The sequence below is a fragment of the Lissotriton vulgaris genome, chromosome 10 (assembly GCF_964263255.1).
Source record: "Lissotriton vulgaris chromosome 10, aLisVul1.2, whole genome shotgun sequence".
NCBI classification, from domain to species: Eukaryota; Metazoa; Chordata; class Amphibia; order Caudata; family Salamandridae; genus Lissotriton; species Lissotriton vulgaris.
In genome coordinates, this window is record NC_141698.1 from 949,958,927 (window position 1) to 949,985,065 (window position 26,139).

The 26,139-nt window shown below is 43.4% G+C and overlaps 1 protein-coding gene across 5 annotated transcripts in view; it reads left to right on the top strand.

Annotated features, from left to right (window-relative positions):
- CACNB2 (calcium voltage-gated channel auxiliary subunit beta 2) overlaps positions 1 to 25,090 on the top strand; it is a 1,003,604-nt gene extending 978,514 nt beyond the window's left edge. For 4 of the 5 annotated variants that reach the window (XM_086941951.1, XM_086941954.1, XM_086941953.1 and 1 more), the window contains 2 exons: positions 10,238 to 10,423; positions 20,998 to 25,090. In XM_086941951.1, the coding sequence (XP_086798077.1) occupies positions 10,238 to 10,423; positions 20,998 to 21,480 (669 nt within the window). In that variant the 3' untranslated portion in view covers positions 21,481 to 25,090. The remainder of the gene's footprint in view (positions 1 to 10,237; positions 10,424 to 20,997) is intronic. The other variant, XM_086941955.1, reaches the window with a different exon arrangement.
- The last annotated feature ends 1,049 nt before the right edge of the window (positions 25,091 to 26,139 follow it).

Below are 26,139 nucleotides of genomic sequence, written 5' to 3' on the forward strand. Positions count from 1 at the left end.
CAGTGGAAGGCAGAACAATAAGTATCCTGTCACAGGGGTTAGTGTATTGGGTCCAGGTAGGAGCGCTAGCCAGCACCACTCAGTCAGCTTGAGGCTCACCTTTGGTGCCCTCCTTGCATAGTCCAGTTCATACCAGCTCAGGGAGCCGTTGGCTCCCGCTCTGGCATGGAACTAAACCCCACGGTCCCACCCCCTCCCCTGGGATGGAACTCTGAATAGTACCAACCTCTTCCTTAGGGTACTTAAGAGCTTACCTGTAGGTGGGTTCCTAGATTTGTCATGTGACAAGATACATTTTATGACCCCATTTCAACCTTCGGGGCACTCTGGACTGTATGTGGACTTTTGGGCATCAAGACTGCAACTGGAAAGACTCCTGCTGCTACTGGTCTCGTTGTCCTGCTCGTCTGCTGCAACAGCAACCTTCCAAGGACTGTGGACATCCAAGACACCTGAAAGAATGTCCATTGAAGTGAAGGAGTCCCTTCCCTGCATCTGCAGGCACGGCAACAAAGCTACCACGGATTCTGAAAGGCTCAGCAACACATGTGGTGGCTCTCCACATCCCTCGAGGCCTGCCCTGTCCTCTCACCAAGTTTGAGGCCAGTATCCCTTGTCGGAGCCGCAGGAACTAAACCCCTGTGCACTGCATCGACTTGCTGTTGCAAATGCTTGTAGCTTCCTTCCTCCAAGATCTTCGGGCTCCAATTAGCCCCAACTTCTAGCATCTTCAGTGACAAAGATCTTCATCCTCACCGCAACTCTGGCATCGTGGGCTTTAATCTTTGTTGAGCTGCTCAAGGTCCTCTCGCTACTTCAGTGCCTCCGGCCTGTGGGTTCTCTTAAGGGTCATCTTCGAATTCAGTGGGTTTCCCTGATTGCTTGGGACCTATGCTGACTGTCCTGCTTGTGGTGAGTCACCTTGACCTTGCTGGTCCAGACACTGTACATTCTTCACTTTCCACGTTAGTTGCAGTTGCAAAGGCTTGTTGGTGCTCCTGACGGACACAGACCCCTCCACTCTCGACATCCCACGTGGGACAGCTCGTGCACGGCTCTTGGTCTTCCACAGCGTCGCCTGGTCCACACAGCTGCAGGTTCAAGGTCACTTCAGCTCTCCTGCAACACTCAACATCGGTGGGGATGCGTCTTCCGTGTCTCCTGGTCACTCCTGAGTGGCATAGACAGACGCTGTCCCCTCTGCTTGCAGGTACTTCTCATCTTGAACCCACCTTTGGGTTCCACCGGACACTTTCACCTTCTCCAGCAGCGGCATCTTCCTGATGTCCTCCATTGAGTTGGATGGCGGTTTCCGACGCCACTTCACACCTATGCACCCTGCTTCCGTGGTGTAGGTATCCAGGTTCCTAGGGTATCCACGGGTGGGGTGGATCTCCAACCTTCTGTCCTCCACAGGGTTTCTTCTGGCCCCACTGGGAAGGGTCCTTCTTCTTTAAAATTGCAATTGCGACTTACCCATTGACCTGTATTGAACCCACGGTCATGTTGCCACTCTGCACATGGCCTTCGTGGGGTTCCTGGTTACTTACCTCTGGCGTTTCCTTGGGTCCCCGGCACACCTACGTCTTCTGGGTAGTCTAGATTTGAGTCTTGGTTCGCATACCACTATTTTAGTATATGGTTTGGTCTCCCCATGGCGACCACTGTGTATTTGTGCTACTTGCCTGTTTCTATTGAAAAGTATTGTGTGTATTGTGTATATCTCTAAAAACAAAACAGGGGAGGAGAGGGTCCTAGGGACAGTTTAATGACCTAACAATGCTACTATCCCTAAAAACAGTTAAACCAACAAAGAATAGCAAGAGGTCAAATCATGAGCAGACAAAGCTAATTACTATGTAGAGGTAAAGGAGAAGCTAAACTCATAGTGTGTGCTACTAAAGTCACGCATAGGGTATCCCTTCTTTGTGAAAAGATACCCATCAGTCACCACTCGGATCCACCCTTCATCATCTGGGATCCTTCACACCTGAAGGTAGAATAATGTACCCACTGCGGACTGGCAGATGTAAAAGCCTAGACCTACATGTGGGACCCAGTGATTTAAATTCAAATAATATATTCGAAGGTGACTGGAAGCAGTGCTCTAAATGTGAAAGTGTGTGAATACGTAAATGTGAGTAACAATAAAATTGGGTAGAGAAGAAGAAATACATTTTAATATACTCCTCTTCAGTCCCAACGTAATAAAAAGTGCGCAGTGGTCTAAACAAATAACCACTGTTAAGAGTGGAAGGTCGACATGTTTCTGCAGACTGACTAGATCCAGCTGGTATCTTGCTGCTTCCTCAGGACCATTAACGCTACTGCTTAGTGAGAATATTAAAAAGGTAAAATATCATCTGAATTACAGTGACAACATCCTTCTCCTGACCATGTGACCATGTGGCAGGAGAGAAAAACCCCACCTCACCTGGCTGCAGCGCAGGTAAAATGGAGCACCGCTCTGTCCGTCGGTACCCCGGGCGTACCTCTGGGATGTCGTGGGAGGTGACAGGTGGTTATTTGTTTAGACCACTGCACACTTTTTATCACATTGGAAACATCCAACATGAAAACAGATGAAAGTGATTCGCCAGCAAGCGCAAGCAAAATAAAGCAGGCCTACACTGGAAAAGCCCACATAACTTAAGAACAGGTTTTAAAACTTTTAAGTTTGGAATTCATAATATTTACGAAAAAAGATAAAATGGTCCAAAGTTTGTACCGAGGTCTCGTCACACGGGCACACTAAGTTGGAAGCTATATCGTACTAACCCAGAGCAGCAATTTAATTGTTCCCAGCCAAAATTTTGCTAAAAGAGCTCTTTCAGAGGGGCTTGAAACGGAAGTCAAAAAAGTTTCAAGCTAAGGTGAAGTTTGGATCATGACATAGTCAAGCAACAAAGGCTTCTTCAGTTCCTTTTGTTACTTAGATGTCACCTTATATTTAGCAAAAAACGTTTTAACTCTGGAAATGTCTGCATTGGTCAACAGTGAGAAGTAAACAATTACTTCCAGCCTATGGCTTTACAGGTAGATTGCAAATATTTAAGCCAGGGAATGGAAATGCCCTTCTCACAACTCATTTATCTAAGATGATTTCCTGATTAAGAAGTGCATCCTTGATCAAGTCAGATACATAGTCCAACCCCAGTTCCTTGTGTGAAAACAAAGTGCAGTGTTGGGGGTGGGGGGTGTTTTGGGGGAGGTCAAGCGAACACTAAAAATGTGTTCTCCTCCACCTGAACCTTAGAGGTAGCTTGATAACCCCAAATTCCAGAGCCATATGATGAAACAGGTAGGGACGACTGCAAATATACCTCTAAACGTGGCTTAACCCCTTTGCTGCTATGTCATTTTCCCCCATGCTAAGCCTTTTTTTGGCTATTTGGGGTAGTTTGCGCTTAGGCCCCTGTAACTTTATGACCACATAAGTTATCAACGCCAAATTTGCGTCCTTTTCTTCTAACATCATTGGGATTTTAAGGGTACTCAGAGTTTGTTGATTCCCCTAGAGGAGACCGAGAAATTAGCCAAAATACAGCAAAACTTTTTTTAAATGGGAAATGAGTGCTGCAGAAGAAAGCCACTGTTTTTTCCCCTGCAAATGGTATCAACAAAGGGTTTACGGTGCTGAAATCACCATCTTCCCAGCTTTCAGGGACTGACCGACTTTTGTCAGAAAACCAAAATTGTTTACCCAGTTTTGTCATTTTACTGGGACATACCCTATTTTTGCTGTTTTTTGTGCTTTCAACCTCCTTTCAGTTAATGGTAGAAATGGGTATTAGGTAACAATGGATCCTGAAAAGCTATACATTTCAGAAAATTAGACAATATTCTGAATTCAGCAAGAGGTCATTTGTGTAGATCCTTCATGGTGTTCTATAGAAACCAACAGCTGTAAATAGGAACAATTGAAAAGTAGTTGAAAAAATTCATTTGTGCCAAAGTTTTTACCTGTAAATTCTTCTAAGTATGACAGAGTTTCGAAAGCAATATACCGTTACATCCAATGGACTCTTCAGGTTGTGGGGATATATAGGACTTGTAGGTTCACCAAAAACCAGAGGAACCCAGAGCCAATAACTGAACAGCGTCTTTCAATGGTATTTTATTGTGTACCAAGTATATAGCAATTCATTTGGACAAATAAAAACAGTGAAAAATCGGTAAGAAAGACACTTATGTATTTTCGAAATGGTAACAAAATATAGAGTGTAGAAACAGTAGCTATTTGCACATCTCCGAAATTGTGGGTACCCATACTAGCCTGTGAATTATAGGACATTTTTTAAAGTGACTTCCTTTTTACACATTGTCTTACAGTTGGAAGGCAGAAATGCATTGAAAGTCAATAGGTAATAACAGATGCTCTACAATTTATGTGTTTCCATAAGTCTCCAGATAAAAATGGTACCTCCATTCTTGTGGGTTGGCTGAGTCCCCGCATCAGGAAACTGCGCAAAACGCAACGTGGACATTCCGCGTTTTTACAGTGAAAACAGACCCTTTTTTTGCAAAGTGCCTAGCCTTAGATTTTGAACCCTAGCTCAGCTGGCACCTAGGGAAACCTAGCAAACCTATACATTTTCAAAAACTAGACATCCAGAGGAATCTAGGATGTGGTGACTTCTGTGGCTCTCACCAGGTTCTGTTACCCAGAATCCCTTGAAAACCTCACTTTGTAAAAAAATAACCTATTTTTCCTCACATTTCTGTGATTGAAAGTTTTGGAATCCGGATGAATCCAAAAAATTCCACCCACCCTGCATTCCCCAAAGTCTTCAGATACAAATGGTACCTCACTTATGTGGGCAGACCTAGTGCCTGCGACAGGAAACATTATAAGACGCAATGTGGTCACACCACATTTTTACAGTGAAAACTGACAATTTTTTTGCAAAGTGCCTAGCTGTAGATTTTGAAACCTAGCTCTGCTGACACCTAGGGAAACCTAGCAAACCTATACATTTTTGAAAACTAGACCCCCAGGAGAACCTATGATGGGGTGATTTATGTGTCTCTCACCAGGTTCTGTTACCCAGAATCCCTTGCAAAGTTCAAACTTTGTAAAAGAAAACATATTTTCCTCACATTTCTGTGATGGAAAGTTCTGGAATCTGTGTGAATCAACAAAATTATTCCCACCCCGGATACTCCAAAGTCTTCCAATAAATATAGTACCTCACTTGTCTGGGTAGACCTAGTGCCCACGACAAGAAACTGCGCAAAACGCAATGTGGACACACCACATTTTTACAGTGAAAACTGACCCTTTTTCTGCAAAGTGGCTAGTTGTAGATTTTGAACCCTAGCTCTGCCAGCACATAGAAAACCTAGCAAACCTATAAATGTTTTAAACTAGACATCCAGAGGAATCTAGGATGGGGTGACTTCTGTGGCTCTCACCAGGTTCTGTTACCCAGAATCAATTGTAAACCTCAAACTTTGTAAAAAAAAAAAAAAAAACCAAATTTCTTTAGTGCAAAGTTCTGGAATCTCTGTGGATCCACACAATTTCATGCTCCCCGCATTCCCCAAAGTCTTCCGATAAAAATGATACCTCACTTTTTTTTAAAGTAGCACTTAGAATTTGTGGTGCTATACCCTTAATCCCTATGTTTGTGGCCTTCCCAGTCACAGGCCTTTGGCCCAAACACACAAGTGAGGTATCATTTTACTCAGGAGAACAAGCGGAATGCTGGGTGGTAGGACATTTGTGCTGGCACGCTGATCCCACGCAAAAATGTGTGGAAAAATTGATTTTTTTCAGCTAAATTTGAGGTTTGTTGGGGTTTCTGGGCTGGAAAAACGTTGGGGGTTCACGCAAGCCTTACCTTACTGGACTCCCCGGGCGTCTAGTTTTCAGAAATGTGTGGGTTTGGTAGGTTTCCCAAATTGGCAGCTGAGCCGGGGCCAAAAACCCAGGTGCCCCCTCCTTGCAAAACCAGGTTGTTTTATGGTCGGTAAATTTGTTGTCTCCACAATACGTTTTGGGCCCTTATCTGTCGTGGATACTTTACCCATCCACACGAGTGAGGTACCTTTTTTATCAGGAGACTTTGGGGATGTGGGGTGGGTGGAAGTCTGTGGACCCATGCAGATTCCAGAACTTTCCATCACAGAAATGTGAGGAAAAAGTGTTTTGTTTGGCATACCCATTCTGGGCACCCTCCACCCCTGAATCTTGAAATAAATGTATCCCTGGTGCCTAGCTGGGCTTTCTGCCCCGAGGGGGGCAGATAAGAGGCTATTGTCCCCATCTGGCTCCCGGGGGGGGGGGGCAGAAAGAAGAAAGACCGTGGCAATTTCAGGTGCTACTACCCCCATCTGCCTCCTGGAGGGGCAGACAGACTGTGGCATTTGTTTGGGGGGGGGGGGGCGCACTGGCGTGCCCCTCCTCCGAGCTTTGGAAAGAAACAAATCCCTGGTGCATAGTGGACTTTCTGCCCATCTGCCTACCGGGTGGGGCTGAAAGGCTGTAGAATTTTGTTTTGAGTGGGGCATTGGTATGCCCATTCTGGGCAGCCCCCACCCCTCGCCTATAAAAAGTAATCCCTGGCATCTAGGGTGCTTTATGCCCCCCCCCACATGAGGGGGTCAGATTGGGGGCTACTGCCCCATCTGCCTCCCGGAGGGGGAGGGGGCAGAAAGACTGTCTGTGTCAAAATTTAATGTGAGAGCAAAGGCCCTTTCCCTAGAGGCCACTCCCCCCTCCCTGATGGCTAGTTGGTGGATCTCTGCTTGGCGATCGTGCTCCTAGGGAACCATTAGGGAAGGGTACAATTGGAAAGAAGAGGTTCTCTCCTTTCCAATGATACCTCTCCCAAGTGTTTCGGTGCATCCTGAAATTGATATAGCTCCACGAGCACAAAACATTGAAACTGAAACTAAGTTTCTGTTTTGTTTTCAATATAATGACAACAGCATGCCATGTGCGAGATATTCATTACATTGAAAATAAGAAATGGGTCTCAGGAGGTTGGGGAAGCTCTTCCCCAACTCCCGGGGCCCACCCACCCCCCCCCCAAAAAAAAGGAAATCCCTCTACCATTTGCTGCAGAGGGATATACTGCACCTTTGCACATGATAGAATGGTTCTGTCATGAGCACAGGAGCTCTGGTACTCATGACGGAAACATTCCGTTATGAGCACCAAAAGGGTTAAAAGTCTTATTGCCTAATCGTTTAGCAAAATCAGACAAGGTCCCAGCAGAATGAAAAAAAAGCAAACAACAGTTCGCTATACAAGGGAGCCATCAACTTGTTTGTAGTTAAACTGAATTCCAAGATAGGGAAACTGTGTGACCACCTCAGTAAGCTTACCTTTAATCCAGAATGAACCAGTTTTACATGCTTCGGTCTACATATCATACATTTAGCTTTTGAAATGTTTAAACCAAAATCTAGATTGCTCATAAAGACACCAAAGATGTTAATTATAACCCTCAAACTGTTAGATGTACGCGATAACCCCACACCTTCATCTGCATAGAGCAGAATCGGTACTAAGGTGGACTTAATCTTTGGGAGTTTCTTCCCAGAAGTCTGTAGGGTGTCATTTAACCCATTTATGTAAAGGAGAAAAAAGATGAGTACCTGGGCGTAGCCCTGGCAAACACCACGCTGTAGATTGGAAGTAACTGTACATTCTCATCCTGGTCCATACCTTACGGTAGCATTCACCCCACAGTGCAAATATGCAAAAGGACTACCAAATTCTCATCTAGCCCAAACTCCAGCAGATTTTCCCATAATTTGCTGCAATTTACTCTGTCAATGGCAGGGCAGCTAGTCCTCGTGCCAGATGGGCGCCTATATCTGGTGTTCCCTCTCCCCCCGGTGTGGGACACATGTGGGATGCAGAACTAGCCTGTCCGAAGCCGGGCGAGGCTGGGCTGGGCCCTGTCTCTTGGCACTTTGATTTTCTGATTGGGGACACAGTTGAATTGCTGTCTGCTATGACCATACAGATGTAATTTGTTCTTGCCTCTTTGAACTCAGTTGTGATTGGTCGTTCTCTCCTACCTGGGGTTTAGGGGAAGAGAGGGCTTTATAGAATTCAAGTGTACTTCATTGTGCTGTAGCACTAAATGCAGCACGGGTACATGACCCTTTGTACTTTGAAAATTAATAGTTATTGAACACTGTGTATGAGGGAAACGAAGATATGCTCTTAGAGGGAAAACAAACTTGAAACATTTTATGCAGCATCAGTTATAATAACTATTTTCAATACAATTTGCTGAATGAATGTCATTCATCAAGTTGACAAATCTAAATTCATGAATCCAACTTGATGGATGCCTTTTATGGTGAAAAATCTTTGGCTAAGTCTATTAAGCCTGACTGGAGCTAAATACCCCCAAGCACATTTTTTGCCTTTTCTTATCAACTGTTCTTCATCTTTAGACTCTTTATTCTTCCTTCCACCTCCTCATCCCCTCTTCTCTGTGTCATACTACTACAAATCATTGTGTCTCACTAGCTTCTATTCTGCTTCCTGTTTGGTTATGCTTGCAGTTCTTAGATTTTTAGGTATTCTAAGAATATTGCAGGAGATTTTATTTTCTCACATCGGCCCTAATGTCTTTTGAGGTTTTTCCCCCATTTATTTCATTTTCATCTGAATGTATGCTCACCAGCTTGGTCATGTCAATTTAGTAGGTTGGATTTTCAAGATAACCTCCTTACACATGAAAGTCTTTACATTGGGATTATTAAATTATGTTTGGCCCTGTTAGAGAGCCGCTTGCATGAATAAAGGCATTTCAGGCAGCTCTGGCTAGGACCTCTAAGAGCTTGTCAGAGCAGTGCTGGAAACCATGGAGTGCAGCTTCTTGAGGAGAAGGCACAGAGAGGGGTGAGGGTTGGTAGCAGGAGGCCATACCATTTTTGTTTTACATTTTTGATATGGAAGAGAGGCTATTGTATGTATGGCTCACACATAACTCTTCTGCCCCTTTGTAGCAGTTCAAAGCAAGTGTAAATGATTTTGTTGGCCATACATAACATAAAATTATAGATGGGTGAGAAGTGAATTACAGGGAGGTGTTTCACCTCAGGGTTCTGAGTGATATTATAGACAACTCTAACTTCACTCTCGTTGTCTGTGTAATGTCACTCAGAACGCCTCGGTATTAAAACATTCCTGTAATTCACTGTTAGCCATCTATAATTTTATATATGCATCGGCTTCTGTCTAAAAGATTCTACGTTATTTAAGAAAATGTGCAGATTTAGGAATTAGTCTGATGGAGACCACAAATAAATATTTAATTCAAAAGATGGTCAGTATTGCGATGTTGTGTTTACCTTTCTTGGCGCCAGGACGCCCCTTTGCTGGGGCAGCTGTGCGCGGTACAAAAACAGCTAACATAACATAACATAACATAAAGTCACACTCCTCTTAAATCCTAAATGTCACTGTTTACCAATCCAATATTACCGCAGGCATAGGCAACAGTAAGACTCTCATATAATCATTATGTCATCAGAACCTTACTGCCTGGTGGGTAGGCATCAAGGTAATTCTAGAAACCAGCACTGCCTTTATGTCTCCAAGGGGCTGCTCTACCAAGTTAGCAGCCTACTTCTACGGTTCAAAGATGTCTGCAGGGAAATGCGTACAGAGCGGCAGCTTGAAATAGATTGCTGCATGTTAGCTTGGCCCTGGGAAAGAACTGTCAATCTTTTGTCACCTTGTGCCCCTCTCAAACCAACATGCATGAATGTATTATACTGCAAAGCCAACTCCCAGCCCAGGGTGACAGCAGCCATGGAGCTCACTTCTTATTTGAATAAATGTCCATAGCAGGCTGCATACAGACTGCAAGATCCACAGATTTGTGCCACTAACCTTTCAGGGGCTACCATAATGTACAACATCAACTGAACTTTGCAGGACAATCCACTGCAAGGAGACAGAAGTGGAACATCAATTCACTGGCATCAGATTAAGGTTACTGTAAATTGGGCCAGTTGCAGCAGCTGAATAGCTCACCTGCAGGGCTTTAGCGAGTCTGTGAATGCGTATAGTAAATGTAACAACATTGCGTTACTTGTTTTTTGTAGTTAATGCAGTTTGTTTAAACACAGTCCACCCTAAAACAATCTAAAATGATTTACTAAGTTCTTATTAAATAGAATCCTGTTGTTTATCAGGATGCCTGTATTTTGTAATCATAGAAATAGTATGATTCATTGTATTGTAAAATGTCTTCTGTGACAGGAAATGTTCGATGTTATTCTGGATGAAAACCAGTTGGAAGATGCATGTGAACATCTTGCGGACTATATGGAAGCATACTGGAAGTCGACCCATCCTCCCAGCAGCAACCCTTCAAATCCACATCATCCAAATATGATTGCAACAGCAACGATTCCTAGCATTTCAACTCCAGCTACCAATTTACAGGTGCTTATTCTATTTATTTACTAATTATTCTACATATTTGATTATTTTAAGTGTCTTCAGGTAAGGCTGTGTGCATGATCAAATTGTACCAATTATGAGTGCAGACAATCATAGAACATATGATTTGTTTTACATAATTTTGATGTGAATGAAATCTTGGGTGTAAAATTGAGATGTTACCCTGTTAGAAATAGGGTTTCTGGTTTGCTAGGGTATGCACTTAAGACGGGCAGAACCCACTACTCTATTCAGGGTAAGGGCTTACACACCGAAGATAACCCCTGCATACCCCCTTGGTAGCTTGGCAGAGCAGTCAGGCTTATCCCAGAGGCAATGTGTAAAGCGTTTGCGCAACATACACAACAGTGACACGCTAGGCACACCACAGAAGAAACTCCACACAAGGTTATATTAAAATATCCTTTGTATTATTCATAAAACACATTAGATCACAATCAGATATATAATATTGTGCCACTAGGCTCTTGTCATGACTTCACAGGGATTCATAAATCACTTGGACAAAGGGCAAAAGTCATACCACATGTAATGCACTGAAGCAATGCTTATAAGTGGCACCTGTCATACATCCTTTTGTATCACACGTAAGAAGGCATTATAAAACTATTTTGCCTGACCCTCCTTGCACCATCATTTTACATATTAGGCAGTTTGTTCACGATCCAGAGTAGTGGGTGGGACTGCCCTCTGCCTCAGCTGGTAGCTGGGCAACATTTTATGGCCCGGGTCTGCCTCGGAAGACCCTTGTGGCAACTCCTGCACTCTGCAGCTTTTCTGCTTCCCTAGCGGCTTCCATGCTCAAGCTCTTCCCTCCCACTGCAACTTGCAGTACAAGCCCTCCTCTTCGTGCTTTGTAGTTGGCTTCTTCATTTTCACCCGACCTGGACCGGGTTGGAATTATCACCGGTCCCCCGATACTGCCCATTTTGTTACTTATTCAGTCCTGAAGAGTCACGGGTAACTACCCGCTTTGCCAAAATACGTGTCGGCTGCTTTCATGTTCTCTGGATCTCCTCTGCAAGGAGAACCACGATCACCTATAAATGCAAATAGAAACAACCATTTGTGAACGATCTTATTTCTTTTACATTTATGATTACGTTTCAAGGAACTCTTTCCGTGTGCTCTGGACTTGTTTGTAAAACTTTGTGGAGGTGGTTTTTTACCCCACTCTTTTACAGGAGTTTTGGGTTCTCCCTGATCTAGCAGTACCGTTCCACATTTGTATTCTTTTCTACTCTCATCGCTACTTGATGAGCGCCAACCATTTCTGAATACTTTAAAACCCTTCGCAGAACTCTCACTCAATATAGTGAAGCTAAGTTCATTATCCTTCCCTTAAATTTGCTTCCATATCACTATATGTGGGAAGTATTGAGAGGCCTGATCAGCTATTAAAACTATAATTTACAAAAGTGTTCTCTTTAAAAAGTCACAGAAGGACTAGACCGTAGAATCAATCCTCTATTAAATAAACTATTATACATTTGAATAAATGTAGCAATGGCGTGCCAATATTTAGTTGCGTGACCTAGACCAATGTTGCACTACATTAGGTCCACTCTATTATAAGTTATTCATAGAACTTTTTAACTAATAACATTAAGGTCTTTCAACTGAATTATTTTTCTTTACACCTCAGAAAGGACTGAATAAGAAAACATCATTATTTTGGTTTCTTCAATAGGGCGTTGATTTCTGTATATTTCCAGCAAGACGGGAATGTTGTTATGGAGGTTTTCATGATAGCGTTGAGCATGTGGGAGATGAGGGTTCCTCCAAGTGTGTGTATGAAGTGGGGATATGGGTCTGGAAAGACGCCTGTGTGGATAGTATTCATCAGGGCGGTGGTGTGTTCATTCAAGAGGGGCTTCCAGTTGCTTAGCTGCTGCTTGGAAATGAGGGAGGTGTCCTTCTGGGCGTAAATATCTGTAGACTGTGGATTGAATGTGTTCTAGATCTTGGCAATCTTCTGTTTGAAGAATTTTGAGAGGTAGTGGCAGAGTACTTGGGATGATGTTGTTGATAGCTGCAGAGTTGGAGCACTCCTTGACAATGGTGAAAAGTCATTTTCCTTTGTTGGGGCTGGCTTTGAGTCAGAGTTAAGGCCTTTATCTTTGCGTCTCATAGTTGATGTTGGTAGAGATCTTGCGGTGGTGTTTTTGTTAAATCTCCACTTTCTGTCAAGTTCTTTGCAGTGGTTTGTGTGCCAGAAGGGTTGTTTTTTGTTTTTCGAGGTATTATTTGTGGGGAGAGTGGTTGGCACAGACGGTGAGCCATTTACTGAAGAGTTTGGTGTCGACATCAAGGTTTCCAGTGTGGTTCCATGGGCGTTCCTATAGGGTCGTGGTCCAGTTTTCTTCGGATATTTTTCCATAATGTCTTCATGGTGCTTTGGGGTTTTCTGGTGGGGTATCTTGAAATGTATGATGTAGTCCCAGGAGGTTGCTGCACCTGTTTACGATGGCTTTAGAGTTGGGGTCTGTGGTTTCTTCCAGGTGGACATTGAGGTCCCCAAGGAGGATGTAGTTGGTTAATCTAATGGAGAGGGGAACTAATAAGTCTGCAATGTGGTTGCAGGATTTTGCTTGGGAGGACAGTGGGGTGCAGTGCTAGGGTTCCCTTAAGAGTGATGTTGTAGTTTGTTCGTGTTTTGAAGTGGAGGTGTTCCATGAGGTTGGTCTCCGATACTTGGAGGTGGTGCAGTCAATCATGCTTTTGTAGATGATTGCGAGCCCTCCACCTGGTAGTTGGGTCTGTTCATTCAGTATGATTTTGTAGGTAGTGGGATGGCTGTAGCAATGTTGGAGTTGGAGGCTGGGTTAAGCCATCTTTCGGTCAGGAAGAGAAGGGCATGTGTGTTGCTGTGGAGTAATCCCCAGATGTCAGTGGAGTGTTTCCCGAAGGATCAGAAGTAAGGAGCAAGGCGGACAGTTGGAGTGGGGTGGTGGTGGTGGCATGCATCACTTGTTTGGAATAGCGGTGTCTGGTTCTTGAGGTGTCGCAGGTGAAATCACAATGGGTGCAGGAGAAATTTCCCACCGTGGTGTTGGGGGATGCGCAGCAGCAGTGTGTTTGCCAATGTGTGTTGTTGAGGTTGCATAGGATGGCGGAGGAGTAGTGGTAGCATTTGATGACTCCGGTGGCAGCTGCGGTTGAGGTGTTTTGTTGGATGGTCGTGGGGCCATGGTTCCTGGCACAGGGCATTGTCCAGGCGCAGATGGGCGAAGACAGGCTTGCGTTTGGTGCACTCACTGCACACATTCACTACGCAGTCATGCTACGGCCAGCATTAACTAGGTCCTGGGGCGAGCAGGGCTTCTGTTGGCAGGAAGAACAATGAGCAGGAAAACCCAGGTAGCGGTGGTATCACCTGACAACTGGAGGCCACAACCAAGTGGTAGGCTGGATGCCCAGGTGCCTGCTAGTACTGTCACATTATAGCGCAAATTAAGTAGGTCGTGGGGTGGGTGTGGCTTCTGTTGGGGGGAAGAACAGTGAGCAGGAGAAACCACTCGGGAAAAGCCCGGGCAGCGGTGGCGTCACTTGGTTAAAAGGTGGTAACTGAATCAGGCTGGAACAAGCAGGAACTGGATGCCACAGACAAGTAGCAGGCTAGGTGCCCAGGTGCCTGATAAGGGCAGTGGTGATGACCAGGAGGATTTACCCCCATGTTATGATGACAGTGATATCTACATGGATTTGAAGGAAGTCAAAGGGCTGCATTCCTTCCCTGAACAAGGTTAGTGTTGTCCCAAGGACCCTCAAAGGTAGGAGTGTGCATCATTTGCCATGGTGATTGGATGTGCAGTTGAGGTTCTAGACCCACAGCTGCCTTTAATTGAAGACCTAAAAAGTGTCCTCAGTGAGTGTTTGCACCCTAGGCCAGCCTTTGCTTCCCTTTAATGAAGACCTGACTAACACCCTTATGCGTACTCGAGGGAAAAGTCTTCTTGCCCACCAGTGAACAGGCAGGTGGCCAGGCAACACAGACCAGTGCCAATGCACACAAAGCAGAACTCCTGAGAGTTTGGTGGTCCAAGCATCCACGAGCAAAGTCAACCCTAAGAGATACCCTACATCCCTTCGAGACAGGGAATTGAAAAGATTGAAACATTCAGGAAGCAGAGGTTCTTTTCTGCAAACTTGGTGTTGAGGTCAGTAAATGCGCTCCGCCACTTAGGCTTTTATACGCACATCCCTCGCAATATGGCCAACGAGATCTTGCTGGCATTCTCAGAGGAGTTTCAGGCCTCTTTAACTTAAACCATCAAGATGGCCATGGTAAAATTAAATATGTCTTGCTTGGATAAAACTGAATGTGGTGGGCACTAGTGTGGTGCTCCGCTGTGACGCGTGGATGGTGCAAAACCTGATTCTGTTTCAAGTGATTTAACCCCTTCCATGCTCATGACGAGCTCAGCTCGTCATGCAGTACACTGCTTGTGTGCTCATGACGAGCTAAGCTCGTCATGAACAATGGGATTCAGAAATCATCAGCACAGAGGGGGAATTGCTGTAGCAGCGATGGTGTTAAAGAAATCAGAGCTCTCACCAGCCTGATCCTTCTGAGGTTACTTCAAAGGGCTGTGAATAGACACATCCTGGCCCTGCCACCAACTCAGCAGTCAAGTCACTCTTTTCGTGCCTGAGGATGGGGATCAAGCAGACATCTTGCTGGTCACCAGATACACTGCTCCGCCCATGGGACATCCTCCATCAAATTGCTTTTGTTTTGCCTCAGCGATGCACAGCCACTGTATGAAAGGAAGGATCAGACATTTTCTTCCATGCTGGCAGTTCAATACATCTGACAGATGGCTCCTTCAGATTGTCCAGCTTGGACTTGGATTCATTTTCGACCCACCTAACCTTCCTTCCACATCAGATTGGCATTCAGAGGAGCACCTATCCATATTGCTTCAAGAGATGCAAGCTCTACTGACCAAATAGGCCATTGAGAGGGTGCCAGCCTTGGATGCAGGGATGCTATTTCCTTGTGTTGCAGAAAGATGAAGGTTTTCATCCTATTTTAGGTCTTTACCCTCTGAATGCCTTCCTTCAAAAGGACAGTTTCAGAATGCGCACACTTACCCACGTTCACTCTGCCCTGGATCCGGGAGGCTGGATGGTTGCCTTGGAAGTGCAGGACACATACTTTTGTGAGTCCGTCCTGCAGTCCCACAGGCATTACCAGCAGTTCAAGACAGACAAGGAGCGTTTTCAGTGTGCTGTGTTCCCATTCTGTCTTACCAGCTCCCCTCAGGAGTTTACAAAAGTGTTGAAAGTGGCTGCTGCCAATCTTCGTGATTGGGTCTACCAGTTTTGCCTTACTTCGATCACTGGCTATTAAAGGCGGGCTTGCCGCAGTCAGTCATAGACAATGTCCAGGCAACAGCAGACCCTTAGACATCTTTAGGGTTCCCAATCAATAAGCCAATGTAACATCTGACTCCTTTTACAGAGGCTTTCTTTTTTCAGAGCTTTTCTTGACAAATTGCAGCTCTAGGGCTTTACTCCCTCACAATGAGTCCACGACTTTCGGGCTATGATATTGCTGCTTGATCTTGGCGAGGGCAGCTCAGAAGCCTCTTGGCCTGCTGACCTCATGCATCCTGCTTGTTCACTTCACCAGGTTGCATATGCCGACTCTGCAGGGAGATTTGAAGTCTGTGGGTCCAGCACCAAGGAAACCTAGATTTCTGTCCTGCCCCAGATTATTAAGAAGATAGGAATGACCGGACCCAAGTCATCCTAGTGGCTCCGGATTGGGCCAGGAGACTTTAGTACCATTAACTTCTGGGCATGAGCTTTTTTCATCCAATCAAGGTGCCACTTTGGAGGATCTTCTGTTGCAGCAGGAGAGCAAAGTTCTGCATCTGAAACTTTATAATCTACACCACCATGTATGAAGATGAAGCAGCAGCACTTGACTACGTTCACTCTACCTTCTGAGGTTGTGGATCTAATTTTCACAGCCGGGCATCCTTCTACAAAATCTTTTGTATTCTCTCCCAAACCATGCAGGATCCTACAGTGGGATCTTAATTTGTTCCTGACATTCCTCATGTTTTCTCCCTTTGAGCCAATGCACAGATACTCATTGCATCCTCTGACTCTTCTAACTATCATCCTTATTACAATAACTTCAGATCATCGAATGAGTGAGTTCCAAGCTCTGTCAGTGCAGCTTCCCGACACCACCTTTTTTCCAGACAAACTGGTGTTGAGAATCAGGGCAGCCTTTTTGCTTAAGGTTCTTTGCTCAGCCTTACACCTTGAAAGAGGAGGAGAGACTCCATCAGCTTTTATATTGATCACACCAAAGACCTAGATCTAGAGGATCGGTTTTTGTGGAGTTTTCTTAGGCAAAAATAAGTAACGAGGTGCAGATAACAGGAAGGTGAATAGATCTTTGCAGTAAGATCTGCTACGCATTGGTTAAGAAGCTCCCTCCATAAGGACTGAAGGCATGTTTGGCCATGGCTGTTATCCACTGCTTTGGCTTGTAGTGTGCCTGTTCTTGACATCCACCAGGCCGTGACGTGGGCATCCGTGCACATGTTTACAAAGCACTTCTGCCTTGACAGTCAGGTCCAACAGGGTGGATATTTCACCTGTTCCATCCTGCAGGACTTTTTAGTCTGAGTCCTCTTCACACACCCTGCACTTTGGGGGGGTGGGGTGCTGCTTTGGTGTCTATTCTAAAGGCAAGGAATGTTCAATTGGAAACATCCATCAGAAGATGTTACTTACCTTTAGTGTTGGATACTCTGTCTATCCACATATTTCTCACTCCCCCTCCCCATTTCTCCATTTTGCAGAGGGATTTTCTTTTAACATCGGAAAAAAGCCCCAAATTAAAGATGTACAAACTGATACAAACAATTGTGCATGGAAAGAATCAATCAAGAAACTGTTATAAAGGTGCAGGTGTGGCACCAGTATGCTGCTCTCCTCTGTTTTTCTGGGGCAGAATGAGGCTGACGTGGAGCCCTTGTGGGAGCACTGCTGTAAAAAACTTCCAGATCCAGTCTGGTACCTGTGGAATATTCTAAAAGTGAGGAATCAATTTTGAGATAGAGTATCCACCACATAGAGTGTTACTGAAGATGATTAACTTGTTTGTCAAATCTGAATTCAGATCCAATTTCGATTTTAATCAATGATCTGAATACAGCTAGAGTTGAATAGTCAAATAAAATATCTAAAGGACTGAACATGGTTGGCCTGAGTTGGTGTTGTGCTCATGAAGTGGGCGTGGGTTTCTTAGTATAGACTAATTCTGAGCTGTGAAGTGGTACATCTCTGTGGAAGGACTTAGCCTTACCATCTCACACCATTGGTTGCCCCCCCCCTCCCTACCCGCCTCTGCCTACAGCAAGAAGAGACTTTCCACTGGCTCCCTAAGGAAGTTAATTCCTACCGGCACCTAGTCCTAACACTAAGCATAGCCCACTAGCCCCCCCCCCCCCCCCACACACACACACACACACACACACACACTACTCCTACCGGGTCCCAGGCACTGGCCCAAAAAGGCAATCTCCTCTGACATTGGGTGCCCCTCGGGGGTAGGAGGACATGAAGGTTGCCCTTACTATGTCTGAGAAATTGGATAAAGTGCTATCTGCTATAGAACACTCTAGGGTCATCATGGAGAACACATTTGGAGCCCCAGCCACAGACCTTAGGCTTCTCAGAGATGACCACCAAAAGCTTGCAGATAGGGTTGGTCAGACATGTAACCCGCTTGTTATGTCTACACTTATAATTTGTGTGCATATGTAATGCTTCTCTCATTACTTGAAACCCAATTCGAATGGATTAACAAAATCTTGCTCTGCCTTTCCAGCACCAGCATAGTAGCCAGAGGAGATATGATGTGGCCCAGAGAAGTAGCGAGAAGTAGAAGTGCACGTGTCAACCTCCTAGTTCTCTGAGACCCTATATGTGTTATCATGAAATCGAAATGCAGCTTTCCCAAATTCTGGAAGGACAGGCAGGAATGGGATTCACTTTAGGAAAAAGCAAAATGTACCCAAAAGGACAATACTTGACTTAATGATCATTCACAGTCCTATCACTTACCCCATGCACTGTATGTGGAACTAATTAACACTAGGCATTTCCATGAGCTTGTGGAAAGCCTGTTCTGTATTTTTGTAGATGAATCTAGGGCTCTAGTGTAATTTTCCTGATTCATGCCCTTATATAGGTATAACTCATCATATCCTTATATAGGCATCAGAATCATAACCATATTTAGACACAGCCAATGTAGTCTAAATACGGCATGGCTACTTCCACAGATTCCTAGAAATCACAAGGAGTTCTTGGAGAGACCAAACCTCCAGCAGTCCGGGACTTCCCCTGCTTCTGTATTGATTTGTCTTAGAACTCCTGGAGTCCTAAAAGAACTGCGAGTTCTTAGTGACGTATTATGTCCAACCTTACGTCAAACTCGGCACCTTCCAAGTATAAATATACCAGCATTTGCCCTAGCAAAACACACGGTGGTTTGGAGCAAATCGACGAACTACTTGCCCGACGCCCGGCTGTAGCGAGTGCCAAAGGAAGCCGACCCTCCAGCTGACGCACTGAGAGAGACGCTGTTTTTCCTCTTGCCGAGAAATCCAGCTCCGGTGTTTCCCGGCTACCCTTGCGGGTTACTGGGAGATCGAGTCCTGAGAGAGATACAAGACCTCCTACATTCTATAAACAAGATACAAAGCTGATTAGACCCTTAGAGAATTCTTGGATAGATTCTTGGCAGAAACTATTTTAGCACAAGCTACATCTCACTTACTCCTTCCCATGTACTAGGCTTAGGTTAGGTACACCGGGGTAGGCGTATCTTAGAAGCACCAGTTAAGTACGTTTAGTCATCTTTTATCATTGTATGTATTTTATCCATTTTAAGTATCTTATGGCTTAGAAACCATATAAATGCTTTTACAGTATTATTTCATAATACTCTATTTACTGTACACACTTTACGGCAAGTATTGCGATTGTAACAATTCACTTCTCTTGCATGAGAAAGAAGACTGCTCAATAAATAACCTTTTTATTGAAAACGCCTGTCTCTCTATTTCTCTGCACTTCTGGTGAAACTAAGCATGCACGATTGACTGAGTAAAATAGCCATCTATTGTTTCCACAACTCTGGAGATATATTCCTTATTCTTGAGGAACAAAGTTGTCATGTTATATGGTTGTCAGAAACGAATACCTGCTTGTGTATTCGAGAAAGTTTCTAGTGACCTCTGAGCTAGCTGGCATTCACAAATTAAGTCTAACATATTCAATAGAGACCTAGACGACTTCAGTCCTACGTCTAAACTATCGGTTATGTTATTCCAATGTGCAGAGCCTATTGGGAATATAGGAACTACACTACAGTATGACCAGATGTCAAAAGGGTTTTAGCTTTTGCAAACCTTCTCATTCAATAAATCAGAGGCAGCGTTCTATAGGACACTTTCTACTCTTGAAAAAAAATATTGTTAAAGTTTTTTTTTTTTTAAACGCATACAGTTTTTCTTCAAGGTACCCTAGTTGCATTAAAAAAAATGCTAGCTTCATTTAAAAGGAATCACAGATAGGGCTGTTTGCTGACCCTCACCATGTGATGGCAGCGAATGGTAATAGGCCGCAATTTATGACCTACCTCCTTACTATTCATGAGGTAGGTGAATTGCGACACACTACAATTCAGTATTTTGTTAACAGACCTATTAGTACATAGTTCATTTGCAGCATATGAATACATTTAGTAAACGTCTTTACCGTAGCCATTCGTAGAACTCTTGGCCATTGATTATTACAAATATTCCCATGTAAAAAGAATACTCTCCCTTTCAGAGGACATGCATACCTTTTAGATTCCCACATTTTCCAACTGCATCACCAGTTGAATATTACAGCTATAACTATTGGTAGTGTCTCATACTAGTATTACCAGGTAGGAAGCTCTGAAAGTGTTTACCAAACCATAAATCGCGATTGCCACAGTGAGTTAGATATTCACAGCTGCCATGTGTGAGTGATCCACAGGTCATGAGATTCAATCCCAGAAAAGTCTACTCAGCCTTTCATTCTTAAGAAGTTGATAGATTATCATTAATTTGGGTAAGGGTAACTCCTGTTATTTACAGTGCTTTGAAATGGCAAGCACTGTTAAATGGCTGATGGTATTACTGTTTAGGGGTTGGTATGGGTCCTTTAACTAGGATTATATTGCTCAAAATTAAAATCCTTTTAAATGATTCACAGAGTAATCATGTTGAAAAATGCTTTCCTGCAGTCCATTTCTGTTCTGTTGCTTAGCTGCTCTCAGTAAGTGTGTGAATCTATATATTCAAATATAAGTAGCATATACTTATATATGTATTTATATGTGCTATTTATAGCACATACATATATGTGTGTGTGTGTATATATATCAATATATATACATAGACACATATACATATGTAAATATGCAATTCATATTTGCGTCTGTTAAGTTGAAGTAACACTAATATACTGTGAATTTCCCATCTAAACAGGGATCCCAAGGAGGAGATCAGAAGAATGATCATGCAGCGCTAGAACGAACCACCTCCCAGGAAGAGGATACACATCCTGAGCCTACAAAGAGGTCCCAGCACCGCTCTTCCTCCTCAGCGCAGCACCACAATCATCGGAGTGGCATTACCAGAGGCCTGTCCAGGCAAGAAACATTTGACTCTGATACAGAGGACAACAGAGACTCAGTGTACCTAGAGGCAAAGGAGGATCAAGGTGACCACCATGAATCCCACAGGGAACACAATCACAGAGAAGAGACACACGGAACCAGCGAACGCAGGCATAAGGAATCACGGCATAGGTCAAAGGACCAAGACCGAGAGCAGGACCACAACGAGAGCAACAAACAACGCAGTCGCCATAAATCTAGGGACCGGAATTGTGACAGGGACGGAGATGTGGTTTCCAAAAAGCGTAACGATGCTGGAGAATTGAGCAAGGAGGTTTATATCCGCCAGTAACTCTCTGCCTCTGATGGTTCCAATTTAAGGAAGTCTTGTACACAAATATGCCCCATCACAAATATTTAAGTTCAGTGTTGGAAAACATGATATCCTTCAGTGAGCTGTTATGTATTGCTATAGCTGGCATAGCAATAACCATAATAGCAAACACCTACTGTGTACTGGTTTTGTTCCTCATCTGTGTTTCAGTTATATACTGGCATGGTACAACTGCAGATCTGGTTTTGTACTGTGCTTTATTGAGCTGTTTTGGTAGCTGCCATTTGAACAATATCTGTTGCCATCAAGGTGTTGTCAGTGTTTTGAGAACAAAAATATAATCCATGTCTACTAACTTCCAGTGTATTCAGCAAGTCAGGGTCTGCGCACACAAAGAAATATTAGGTTATTTTGACTTTTAATGAGCATGAACCTGATGTAAAGATTTATTGAAGGACTACTACCTGCTTCGTATACCTCTAGTTGAATAGGTTTGGGGACAGAATGCATTTTTGCCTTACAAACAAGGGATTAACATGTCAGAACCTATTTTTATGTACTGGTACTGTGTACTGTATAAAGAGTTTGTAAATGTTATCACAACACACACGTTCTTGCGACTGTGTCTGACCACACTGTTTTCGTAGTCTAATGCAAAGCCAGAAGATTTATGTGAAACTCTGGTGAAGGCTTAGATGGTATTCGGGATATATGTAGCAAATATTACATTAGTTTCATTTTACACAGATAAAAGCCAGAGAATCTCTATAAAACAGTTCTTATAATACAAAACTAAATACACCTTCATCAAGCTAAGCTAAGGAACATAGACCCCCACCCCCTGAACCAGCTTTGCGTCATCATACTGCTGAAAAACAAGTAAACGGAAAGAAACCAGGTGCTCCCGGTGAGAACTTGTTCAGCATGTGGCTTGGCGTGGCAGCAAGAATGCATTTTAATCTGCCCTTTCAAAACATGTAGGTAGTGCTTAATTTGAGCCTGTGGTTTCCAGTGCTCAGCACCTGCACTTAATTGTCAGCATCTGCACTTATAATAAGTGCCACATGGTGGTGCTGGTTGTATAATTAAGAGATGAGGAGAACAGCAATTGTTTAATAATTCAGTATACATTAAAAACAACTAATACCTGCCACCCAGGCCATTTTTATAGCTTTCGGTGCCTGGATAAGTCTGAATTGTCACACTTGTAGCAGTGTGCTGGTTAGTAGTTGTGTAGTTACTGTCATTGGTAACGCTGCCTGTGGCAAAGGGTGGTGCAAGCTGTGGAGGCCGCCTGATGAGGGCTCTGGCACTTATTTTTTGTGGGACAAATTAAGCACTGCATGTAGCCTTACTTCAGTCACACACGTTGAGAGACGATTTCCCTGGTACTACTCTTGCTAACCCTAGCCTCAGTGGCAGCATTAGAAAATAACAGGGGATGTTTACATGGAGGAGTTTACACTCCTTGCTCTCCCATGCCCTCTGAGCAGCAAATAGGAATGTATTGAAAGCCTACAGGTGAGAGAAAAGTTTACCTCATTTATGTGAAAGGAGGCTCAGTGTCACTTCTGCATGTCCTCTCATTTTGTCAATTAACATACATTAATACACCTTTTAAAACATACACTTATTTTTAGACCCCTGCCATATAGTTTTTATTAAACCTTTGAATGTCTTTCCTAATGGTGGATACGAAAGGTGATTTTGATATGGAATTTAGACATATATGTGCAGCTTAACAGAGCATTAGAAATGCTCAAGTCCAACTTGCTTCTGAAAGTTGTGCTTTACACATGGGTACTTTCAAGTGGTACCTATGTGCACATATAGCATGCAATCAGGCCTGAATTTTCTAGGAGTTGTGTGGCATTACTCCCACAGGCCAGGTAAACACATGGTATTGTTTTGCATCTATGCAACGCCATCGACCTACGGGTGTTCCTAGAGTGTCAGACGAGCAATTGGGGTTACGCTGCGGTGTATTTACCCCATTTATGTGTTCACTGCCACTGCCACTACAACATATGCGTTGAGGAGCAGGTGGTTAAGAAATTATGGGAACTTGCATTTGTATTAACAGATTTAATGTGGTGTGCAGGAAAGACAGACATTTGAAATACAAATATTTTTTCATGAAGTAGTAAAAATTAATCAAATGTACATTTCCCAGACCGTCCTTTACCCTACGAACATACCTTTTCCATATTTCATGCAATACACAATCAAATCAATTCTTTATTCGGCTTATAAAAATAATTTTAAAAAAGTGCACAGCACAAAAACCATCAATATAGAATCATTGCATCACAGCAGATAAAGTTTAATCAGATACATAAGATAATACATAAAGAGGAATGTGCAAAAAAATACGTGATTAACAAGCAAGAAACATGTCTACACTGGAAGAATTGGATCCATAAAGTGGTTCATGCATAAAAGGGAGGAGGGGATAAATAACCATATAAAAAGAGGTAAATAAAATGAGCCAGACCCTTATTCCATGCTCAAAAGCATGTAAAAAAGATGAAAAAATAGTAGAACACAAGCTATACACACATGTAATGTTTGAAAAACAATGCACTTAGACAAATAATATACTGTTCGGCATAAGTTTTTCTGCGACTTGGGACTCGGAGTAGACAACTCTGCTTAAATCCCTTGCTTGATCAGAATCCTGAAAGTAATCCTTTGTGAATTGGTAAGCGTTCCAGCCATGCCAAGAGAATTGTGTATTACTAAACATTCCCGCCAAGGTAATGTATAAAGTGAGTATCTTGAAACACTAATTTCAGTCAAAAAGAGGGCACAATGTAAGGTGTTTCTGCATAATGTGCAGTGTAGTTCAGGGGGAAGCCTCTACAATCCTAAATCATACTCTATGTATACCAAAGGGATTACAGTAGACTGCTAAAAGTCATGCAACAGATCCCAGGAATCCAAATGTGTCCCCCGGGAGCCAGGTAGGGGGTTGCTGCTTATACTGTAACATACCAGATTCTGTGACACTAAATAAAGATTGATAATATTGACATACGATAATTTTGCTTACACTACATTGCCTCCCACTACATCACCTAGAGTTTCCTTACGATGTAGTAGCTACGTCGATGTACTGGAAAACATATCATAATATAACACATGCTTTATTGTGGGGTATAACTAATACAGTGGAGAGACAGGGTTCTCATTATTTCAGGGTCCTTATAAAGCCAGAATTCACCCAAAGATTATAACAAAAAATTATTTATTTACACCTGCAGCCTACATAGCAAAAGATGGGTGGTAGAAGTATATATGGTAAGATTTCAGTGATATCTTCTGGCAAAGCAATATATAGTATGAATTCCAGACACTAAGCACTTTACACCCACACATTCACTACTGATTTTAAAGTTATGAGTGATATGACTTTGAGCACTAGTTGTATGCTTCCATTGCAGGGTTCAAAACGTTGCATTTATTTTAACACTCTGGTCTTTTTTTTTTTACAAGCGGTGTTAAAGAATATATTTGTTGGAATCTATATATGTACATATGTGAAATGTATCTTTTATTCCTGTCTCAGATTTGTAAGCATTTGTACATATGTCATGACTGCCTTTGTAGATAAATTATGGTAACTAGACCTGTTGCACTTGTACACTGATTTATTTATTTCATGTTTAATGCAAATGGGGTCGGTCATGTCCACTTTGGCCTCACTTTGTATAATATAGGATGTTTGTGATGCTTTGTGATGTCACCTTCCTTCCACTTCGGAACACGTCACAGGTGACTCATTCTCCACAGGACGTTCACAAAGATGAGCAGAATGTGCTGGTCCTGATGTTAGTGTGTTTATCGATTCTAATTCCAAGGTGCAAAACGTAAGTGGCATGAGGGTGGGTAATGGCTGGCTTGGAAGAGTATGAGGTATGAACAGTTAGTGGATGAGATTCTGCTTTGCCTTCTTGAATTGCAGAAGGCTAGCCTGTCTCCTAGTAGTCACTGCAGGGGTGTGGGGGAGCAGTTAGCATGGATTGTGCATGTAATATTTCATGGATTGGTGAGAGAGGTCTATCAAAAGTTGATCTTCATAAAATTTTAGGTATTAGAATGAATGAATAACCAACTTTTAAAGCGCGAACAAAGGCATCAAGATGCTGAAACGGTACCACAGTCAGTGGGATGGAAGTGTTAACCCTCTAAGAAAATTAAAGGGCAAGGAGCCAGGTCTTTTTAAGATTTAGAGAAAAGAAGGTGTGACTTGTGACGGGAGATCGATATAGGGAGGGTTTTCCAGAGTTTAGATGCAGAAGGTCTTGCTGAATAATAGGTGTTTATACATTTTCTGAATGGCAGATATTTTGGCTGTTCCTTGCATCCCCTCAGCAGCTTAGCCTGCAACTGCCTTCCTCTCCTCAGCTGGCAGCCACAATTACTGAAGAGCAAATGTCACCTTTTTCTCTTCCACAGACAGGTCTGGCTTCTTTTCTTCTGCAGCCATGGCAGCCGCCGCCTTTTATTCTTCTAGAGCCTGAACACCTGTATTTATTTTTGGGACCAGTGCAACCAATTAGACTTTCAAGTCCCTCTTAGTCTTCTTCCTTCTTGTTCTCATGTGCCAATCTGTGAGCCTAAAGTTTTGATGGAGACATATTGTGAGCGGACACGCTGCCCCCAGCTCTGGAAAAG